The sequence below is a fragment of the Fukomys damarensis genome, unplaced genomic scaffold, assembly GCF_012274545.1.
Source record: "Fukomys damarensis isolate Sample0158 unplaced genomic scaffold, DMR_v1.0_HiC HiC_scaffold_2, whole genome shotgun sequence".
Lineage (NCBI taxonomy): Eukaryota > Metazoa > Chordata > Mammalia > Rodentia > Bathyergidae > Fukomys > Fukomys damarensis.
In genome coordinates this window covers 32,506,998-32,516,169 of record NW_022900914.1, presented here as the reverse complement: position 1 = coordinate 32,516,169, position 9,172 = coordinate 32,506,998, and the positions used below count along the sequence as shown (strand labels likewise).

Genomic DNA, 9,172 nt, shown 5'->3' with positions numbered 1-9,172 from the left:
TTTTTTTTTTTTTTTTTTGGTGGTACCAGGGATCAAACTTGGGCCCTTATACTTGCAAGGCAGGCAATGGAACCATAGAGCCAAATTCCCGAACCCTTTTTCCTATTTTCTACATTTCCATGCCACATATTTCCCAGCAACTACCTCACTGTACTACATGAAAATAATCTATTCAATCACAAAACGAAAAGTTTAAGAAGCAAAAAACTGCAGTGGTACACTGTGACTAAATTTTCCTAAGCAGTTAATGCTCTGAATCCCCCCATCTCCAAAGAAAAGTATTCAAAGATGTGTCCCTCAGCCAAGAGTCCTCTCTTGTACTCATGAAGGCAACAGCAGAAAAATCAAGCCCTATTTTGGTGACTATCCTGAAATGTTTCTCATTTCTGCCTTGTGTTCATGGGTGAAGTCCTTGATTCTTCTACCCTGTAAACTGCATGAATATCTCACAGAATGATGCCATTTAAATAAGAGATTATAAGGACACACCATGAACATTAGATGTCCTTAAAGTACTTGAAATGTAACCACACTAGGTAAGGCAAAACAGCCTTCTTAGTAATCTTCAGTTTGTGTCCCCTACACTGTGACAGATTTCAATGCCTAAGAGTCAGGAAAAAAAATATGTCTCTACATTATCCCATCTAATGTCACAGAGGCATGGTTTACGTTCCTCTGGCCAAAAGGTTTCAAAACACAACCAGGGCCCACTCTACAGAAGCTAAGGCAATGTCAAATGTTACCTGATTGTTAAGAAAGGCTTCAGCTTGTTTTGTGTCCCTGAGGAACTGCTGGTAGGCATGTGACTGGGAGAGGAGATTTTGCCTGTTCTCCCACATTTTGTGAAGCTCATTCCATCCAGTGTCCAAGGCCTGTAGCCGCTGCCGCAGAAACATGTACTGGGCATCGGTCTGCCCCTGGGTGACCATCTCACCCATGTCCCTCATCTTCTGGTAGTCCTCCTCGTAGTTGTCAATCTCATTTTTTATGTTCTCATGCTGCGTGAGAAGCTTCTCTGCTTCAGTTAGGGTGTTGGGCATGTCCTCTGAGGCAATAGCTGTCTGGGTCCTGGAGAGCCAGGACTGGAAGTCGTCCAAGTCTCGCAGGAATTGCTGCAGCTTGCTGGCCTCTCCCAGGGAGGCCTCCCGGTTCTTCAGGGTGGTCTTCATCTCCTCCCACACATCGCTGATTTCAGCCAGCCGAGACAGAATAGCCTGAGCCTGGTCAGGGTGCTCAGACTCTAGCTTCTCTGCCTCCTTCTGCAGGTCACTCAGCTTTGCCTCAATGGCCACCAAGTCTCTCTCCATGCCGGTCAGCTTGCGCTGCAGGGCCATGACACCAGCCAGGTCGTTGCCCAGGTCCTGGGTGGACTCAATAACCTTGGTCTTTTCCCGAATCCAAGATTTGGTTTCATTGCACTCAAGGTGGTAGTTCTGGATGCTCAGAGCAGACAGAAGAGCATCTTTTTTCCTGTCAACCAGTTCTCTAAATTGGCTCCACCTGCAGGGGCAGTAAGAGTAGCATGAAAAGGGCTGAACCTATCACCAAATACTCAAATGAACAGTGATGGTTAAAGCTGGATATTTTTTCCCTTCCATCTTTGCTTTTACTACATGCTTTCTGGAAAAATCATTTAAATAAATGAACACCAGACATTATAGACATGGCTCAGGGATGCAATATAATCCAGAAAAGGCCTGACGGAGAATGTATAAAGAGCTCCAACATGAGCAATTATGATACATCTGTCCCACAGAGTCCTTTAAATCAGGTCTGCCATACACACTGCTCATTTCCAAACTGCTTCTAAGAACATTTCCCAATATTCAAAGGCTATAGCTACTTTTAGAACAGAGGCCAACAGGCTATGCAAATGTGTTTGTTCAACTGAAAGATAAGATTAGGACGAAGGTCTACCCTGACATTTAGGACTTTCATTGGTAAATGCAGTCTCAAACATGCCAGATTTCTGTTTTAGAGATCATTTTAAAGGGGACAGCACAAGTGTCACCTTTTTTACCTTCCACTACACGAGGTGCGGGCCACAAAAGGCCTAACTAGGACATAGTGAGGGGTAGATGTTAGGGTGACTCAGCTTGTCCCTGTCCTGAATGGGGCCACCCCCACCTGAGAGCCACTACCTGTAAAATAAAGACAAGGATGTGTTGAAAGGCAGATGCCAATGTCATGATATCAGTGCTGCAATGCCAGTGACCCAGTGCAGGAAGTTCCTGTCACCATGGCTCAGCAAGTGACCTCATCCCCTCAATCTCTCACATCAGCAGCTAGCTCAATGCTGGCCTCATGCTCACCTTGTGTTGAGTTTGTCCTGCTGGGCTTTGATTTCCTTCTCACTGGGGTGGCCGCTATGCATCAGCTGACGTGCAATTTGGTTCACCACTGCAACCCGGGAAGCCTGGTTGTTCATTTCTGGCTCTAGGCTCTCGAATCTGAAAAGGTAATTAATTCAACACAATGGTCACTTCTGTAGCTACTGGTCACAAGGTAGGAGGCAGTGCCGTGGTACCTGGGCAGGAACCCTGCTCACCTGTGCTGGATGACTTCCAGGTCTTCCAGCTTCTCTGGGATCTGCATGTTGTTGAGCCACTGCTCTTTCTCATCAATCCAGAGTTCACAGGCATCAGCCTCACTGAACATCTTGTATAGGGCTAGGGTGTCCTGCAGTGCCTGCTTCCTCAACCGGGTCAGCTCTGCCACCTCTTTGTACCGCTCCTCGATGCCTGACAGCCTGCCCCTCACGTCTGGAGACTCTGCGTGCTCCTGGGGAAGGGCACTGGCTTGCTCGTGCAGCGAGTCAATGGTGGGCCTATAGTTGGTGATCTCTTCTGCCACATCCTTGTGTTTTTTGACCAGAGACTGTGTGGAGTACTCATCATGGCCCACGTCATTGCTGGAGACTATCTTGAGGATGTCCAGCATCCAGGCGTCAATGTCGTCAGCATCGGCCTGGAATTGGTGCAGCAGCGAGGCCTCCTCTAGGCGCTTCTTCCGAATGGCTGAAAGCTGCTCCAGGTTGGCCCACTGCTCCCGAATGTAAATGATCCGCTCGCGGATCTTTTCTGATCCAAAGTGCTCCTCCGCAATCATGTCTTCACCTTCTTTGATGGCCTGCTCAAAATGGCCACTGCGCCCACTCATCTCATCCTCAAATGCCCGGTGCTTGCTGAGCAGACGCATGACACTGGTCAGGTCTTTCCCGTAATCGTCAGAGGAGAGGATCTTCTCTTTTTCCCGTATCCAGCCTTCTTCTTCTGCCATTTCCCAGAAGAACTTCCACAGGCGACGGGATTCTTCCAGATGAGCCCGACGTTCGGCTGCCAGCTGGCAAAGCTCTTGATAGCAGAACTCCATGTGGGCCACGCGGTCTCGGATCACCTGGGGATCACAGGGCTTGTAGCCTGTTCAACACCAAGGAAGGAATGTGATTGTTGGCTAAGAGTTTAGCATGGGTTCCTGCTCATTTATAGGGAGGGGGCCACACCTCATGTCTTAAGTGGCAGAGCCATGTGGGAGGCAATAGAGTACCTTTTAAGTCCCAACCAGAAAGGAGGGAGGGGCAATGAGATGCATAATCCTTATGCTCAACCACCGACAAAGTGATCACTTAAAGTCCAGAAAGCAGGAGAGTTATATGAAAAGAAGATAAGCGCATTTAATTGTTTCTAAAAATGTAAGATGCAAAGCCAAAACCTTCTAAACATTCTCTAAGGATGCAACCAAGCATGGAAACCATGAACTACTAGAGCAGCTACCTTAGGTTGTTGGTACATGTTGTTACTGAGCTTCAAAATCAAACATCAAACTGCTCAAAACCAAGTATTTAAGGAAAAGATGTGTGTATTTCAGACACGAGACAGTTAGAATATTTACAAGGCCATCCTGTGACACAGAGGCAGACAAACTCACCAGAAACTTACAATGATATGTTTCAAAAGCCTCAGTGACATGCACAACTTATTACTTACAGAGAGGGATCTCTGGTGTTCAGGAGGTAATGCTTGGAATGGTCCATTCTTACCTTCCCCATCTGTTGCAAACTTCTGGGCAGAAGCATTGACACCTCTCACTCTCTCTGCTTGGATCCCAATGTCTGCTTCAACCAGGGCGTGCTTCTGTAACAGGTCTTCCACACCAAGCAAGTGTTTGCCATAGTCTTGAGACAATAGTAGCACCTATGCAAAAGAGGCAACAGAAAGAAGATGGGTGCTTTGACTTCAGCATCACGTCATCTTTGGGAAAGTAAAGAGAACCAGCAACCAAGGTGCACCTTCCTTTGAGCCTGCCACCGACTCTGCAGCTTTAGGGGAAGATGGCAGTGAACCAGAACAAAACCACACAAAACAGTACTGAAAACTGGCACCAGGAGATACATAATAAACTAACGATTACCTACCTTGGTAAATAAGCCTAATCCACACTAAAAAGCACAAAGGAAAAAAAAAAAGAAGGGGTGTCTGTATGAAGGATTAAAAAATGTAAACTGAGGCTTCAGAAAGAAACATGCTGACAGGTACAGTGGCACACACCTGTAATCCCAGCACTCCAGAAAGCTGAGGCAGGTAGACCACAAGTTTAAGTCCAGCTTAGACAACTTAGCAAGACCCTATCTTTGGGGAAACAAACAAAAAAAAAAGATGCAGCTCAGTACAAAGGACCTGGGTTTGATCCTCAGTATTGCCCCCTTCCCCAAATTAAAAAATAAAAGAAGCTGCAGCAACACTATTCCGGAAGGTAAAAGATAAAGATGATAGATTTGTTCACTTCAAATTTTAAAGAAATAGAAGTTGTTGGCCTCGAGTGAACGCATTTCCCCCCTCAGAAGTATACTTGTGTGCCTCTCTATGATACTTACACATAGCCAATGGGAGAAAAGCCCTGCTGTAAAGCTTAGAAGCTTCATCTTTAACCAAATATCAGGGTCAGGTGGCTGTCATGCTTTTCTTTCTTCTTGTAGCAGTCACCCAAGATTTTTCTATAAATTGTCCTACATCCTTTCTAGATGAGATTTTTACTTTATTCATTTATTTCTGTGGAAGTCTCTAGCTTGACATGAATGGATGAGTATTCCACGGCCTGCACCATAGGACATGAACAGGCACAGGACTATGGCACAATGACAGCTCTTTTACCTGGGTGGTAGAAGGCTTGGAACCCCATGTTCAGAGCTGTCAATAATGGAAGGAGCACAAACCAGCATTAGCAGCCATTAACACTCAGTCCTATCCCACGCTCTGTATACACACTGGGCACACTTCTTCACAATACCAGATAAAGTAGACAGGTAAGTATAAGCTCCATTTAAAAACAAAGAACAGAGGCTTTGGTTGCCTGGATACTGGTTTTTGACCTGTCCATGCGACTGAAAGCTACTTTAGCTCTGAAGAATTAAAAATAAAGAAAAACAAAATTTGATGCCTTACACTGGAATATATCTAAATTACAGTAACAGACCTCTGACTACTGAGATGGTTATCTTTATACCCTATTCACACTTCAGGTATCATTTAACTTGTGAGCTACCTGTCTTCCCATTGCTAGAATTGTCCCACTCTAGCTTTACACTACGGGCATTAGACAAGATGTGTTGAGGGGTTAATGAGTGGTGGGTCCTACAAAAGAAAGGTCCAGCTGGATCAGTTCTGGCTTTTGTCCGTTTTCAGTGAAGTGTTACCTTCATTTCATCCATCCAGTCCATAATGTAGAGCATTTCCTGGAATATCTTCTGCAGCCCTAGGTTCATCTCAAGGCGCTGCCTTCGGGCCCTGAGCAGTTCCAGCAGGTATTCCCAGAGCCGGATGACATTGTCTTTCCTTGCTGTGATGCGCTTGATGTCATGGTAGTTCTCTGCCTCGAGCTCCCTGGCCACAGCAACCACGGCCTGCACACGCTCCTCATACGCAGCAATGTCTGTCTCAATGGCCTCGTGCTTTTTTGTGGCGGCTTCAACTGCAGGAAGGTCAAATCCAAAGTTGTCCTATAGACAAATGCAATGAAAAGAAACCATAAAATAAGCCATTTGATCCAACAACAAAAAGAAAAACTGAGAACAGGGCCAATGCCTCGTGAGTCGCTCACTCCCGTTGGCCTATGCCTTCCACAGGCATCTTGAAACTCCGTTTGAGATCGGATGCCTTCCCCAAAAAACAAATCAGTTAACTTCTCATTTTATAGAGGAGCCCAGCTCCTCTCAAGCACCTGACTTGTGACTGGAGTAGATGACGGTTTATATCACACCAAGGAAAAGAAAGCTTGTCTTATTTATTTCATGATGAGTCTCTCACTGCCTTGAAGGGTTGGTGGCTTAAAGACTGAAGGGGGGGGGGATTTTTTCCCCATCATGAGTGTGATCATTATGTATATCAAAAGTGCACCAGTTAAATTAATTACAAAACATAAATGTGAATGGTTCACACACACTTGCTGGCTCCAAAAAAAAAAAAAAAACCTCTGGTTGGGCTGCTTTCCAATGTATGACAAATTAGATAAATAGAAGAGAAAATGTAATTGAAATTATAAACATCCTCTTCATGGGAAGTGGACAGGATGACTGGACGGTTATTTCACCACACTGCATACCCTGGGCTCCTGAGTGTGGCTGATATTTCTAGACTACCCCGGGAACAGTTTCTCTAGTAATGCTGAGAGCAGAACCTGAGACACCAGACGCTGGTTTTCACTCAGCCAAGTCTCCCTCATAGCTGCCTTGCGGTCAAATCTGCGAGCAAGCTGTTCCAGTTTCTCCTGTCTGATGAGCTCGTTCCGCAGAGCCAGTTCTCTCTCGTGTTCCGCTTTTTCCAGTCTTTCCCAGGCCTGCAGATATGAGAAGAGAAAAGAAAGAAAAGGCTTCCTGTAATGTTCAAGGAACATTCCCTGGCTATAGGCAACAGCTAATATTTCTCAAAATGACCTGAGAACTTGAAAGGAAAATCCCATTCTTATCCTCACCCCCTCATGGACTCTATTTTTTTCTTGTTGTAACCTCATGGGAACACACTTTAGGGTTAGCCAAACCAAAAGATCCTGTCTTGTACTTGGAAAACAAAACAGCGCACATATGGAGCAATACAACTGAATTATAAATCTCCTATTTAAGAAGGCAATGTAATTATCTTAAATAGCTCTGGTCATCTAAAAAAGATAAATGACTTTTCTTAGAAAAAAAATTGCATTATGAATGCTCCATTCACTCCATTCTAGGCCACTTTTTTAAAAAATTCACATATCTGAGTATTTTGTTAAAAATCCTGATTGGGGCCAGGGATTTAGCTCAATGGTTCTGCTGCCTGCCTTGTAAGGGCAAAGACCCGAGTTTAATCCCCGGTACCAAAACAATCCTGACTGCCTGAATTGAATTCATTTCTATAAAATGTCTTGCTTCACATTAAAAAAAGTCCAAACATTCTACTCATAGGAATCTAAGTGTGTACAACTGAGCACAGAATTTTAGATTTTTCAAGTTTTCAGTTATAAATAATGCCCACTGTAAAATTCTCTAATTGTAGACATAATAGGCATGATAACAGAAACTATCTGACAGCTTCTTTGACAGAAGGAGCCAAATCCAAAGCCCACCGTTCAGACATTTTAAATAAATGAAATAGGGTTTCACTTTCTTTTTTCCATAATTTGAAGCTGAGCTGTCTTGGACAGATGACAGGTACACTCAATTCATACATATCTCATCAATAAGGCAAACAGCCTCTGTCAGGCTGGTTTGAGAAAATGTAACACTGCCCCCAAAGTTCCAACAGACTGGTCTACACCTAGTATTTGTTGGGCCTTCTGCCATCCCTGGCACTCATCAGTTCAGCAGGGAGGGAGCTATCCTTCCATTCTCTTGCCCCTCTGGCAATGAATTCCCAGTAACAGAGCCTGAAGCTTGCAGGAGGTTAGGGCTACATGGGTCTGGATGGATCCATTTTACCTTGTTGATATCAGAGATGAGCTTCCCCTCACGAGGCATGTAGACTTTCTGATTATTGGCCCTCATCTTGCTCTGAATAGTGAAAAGCAACACTTCCAAGTTCCCTTTCTCTGTAAATCTAAGCACAGAGAAAAAGAGCCATAAATTTATTTACTGAATTTTTGTCCCATCAAGAGGAAAAATTCATTTTTTGGTGGATGAAAAAACATTTCACACAATTTTAAAAGTCATTCATCTCTGGTCTGAATTTATGTGAAATTCATGTTAGAGAGACAGCAGTGGCTTAGTCTTTGGTCCTTACAAACCTCAGAAAGAGCTAATTGTAGTTTTGGGGTTTTTTTTTTTTTTTTTTGGTGGCTGGTTGGTTGTTGTTGCTGGGGTTTGTATTTGAAGGTATGGAGGACACACAATATTCTTTTACTAATCATTTAAACCATACATCTTTGACAATGAACTATTTTATTTAAGAATGCATTCAGCAAAGATTATTTCAAATATTTACCTAATTCAATTTTCAATGAGTTTCAAAGACTTCATCAAGGAGTTAAAAACCAAACTTTCAGAATAACTTCAGAACTACAGTAAGCAAAAGATAAGGTCCACAATCTATAAGAATTATGAACTTAAAAATACGAAAAATCAGCCAGGCGTGGTGGTGCACGCCTATAATCCCAGCACTCGGGAGGCTGAGGCAGGAGGATTGCTGTGAGTTCAAGACCAGCCTGGGCTACATAGTGAGCTCCAAGTCAGTCTCAATTACATAGTGAGACCCTGTCTCAAAAAACCAAAAAAAAATATAGCTGAAACTACAATGTATCACTGAAAGCATAAAGAAGAGTTATGCAAACGGAGTTATACATGGATTGGAAGATTTAATGTTGTTCAATTGATGATACTGTCCAAAGCACTATACAGATTCAGAACAACTCCTATGAAAACCTTGAAGGCTTTTTCTTTTTTAACATAAATGGAAAAATTCACACCTAAATTCATATGGTATTTCAAGGCACAACAAATAGCCAAAACAATCTTGAAAGAGAGGGTACATGGCGACTCATTCCCCAATTTCTCAACCCACTATAACCCCCTATCATGATCATAATGTCACAATGGTGTGGTACTTGGCATGAGGGGTAGACAAACAGACCAAGTGAATAGAAGAACTCAATAACTCTCACATCTACGGCCAGCTGACTTTCAACAAGGGAACCAATAAGACCTTTCAGT

At 43.7% G+C, this 9,172-nt stretch overlaps 1 protein-coding gene across 5 annotated transcripts in view; it reads right to left on the bottom strand.

Annotated features, from left to right (window-relative positions):
- The window catches only part of Sptbn1 (spectrin beta, non-erythrocytic 1), a 135,434-nt gene that overhangs the window by 37,600 nt on the left and 88,662 nt on the right, over positions 1-9,172 (bottom strand). For all 5 annotated transcript variants that reach the window (XM_033764006.1, XM_033764011.1, XM_010615838.1 and 2 more), the window contains 7 exons: positions 7,946-8,063; positions 6,673-6,831; positions 5,693-5,995; positions 4,040-4,193; positions 2,549-3,419; positions 2,313-2,450; positions 744-1,500 (listed from right to left, as the gene is read on the bottom strand). In XM_033764006.1, coding sequence (XP_033619897.1) covers positions 744-1,500; positions 2,313-2,450; positions 2,549-3,419; positions 4,040-4,193; positions 5,693-5,995; positions 6,673-6,831; positions 7,946-8,063 — 2,500 coding nt within the window. The remainder of the gene's footprint in view (positions 1-743; positions 1,501-2,312; positions 2,451-2,548; positions 3,420-4,039; positions 4,194-5,692; positions 5,996-6,672; positions 6,832-7,945; positions 8,064-9,172) is intronic.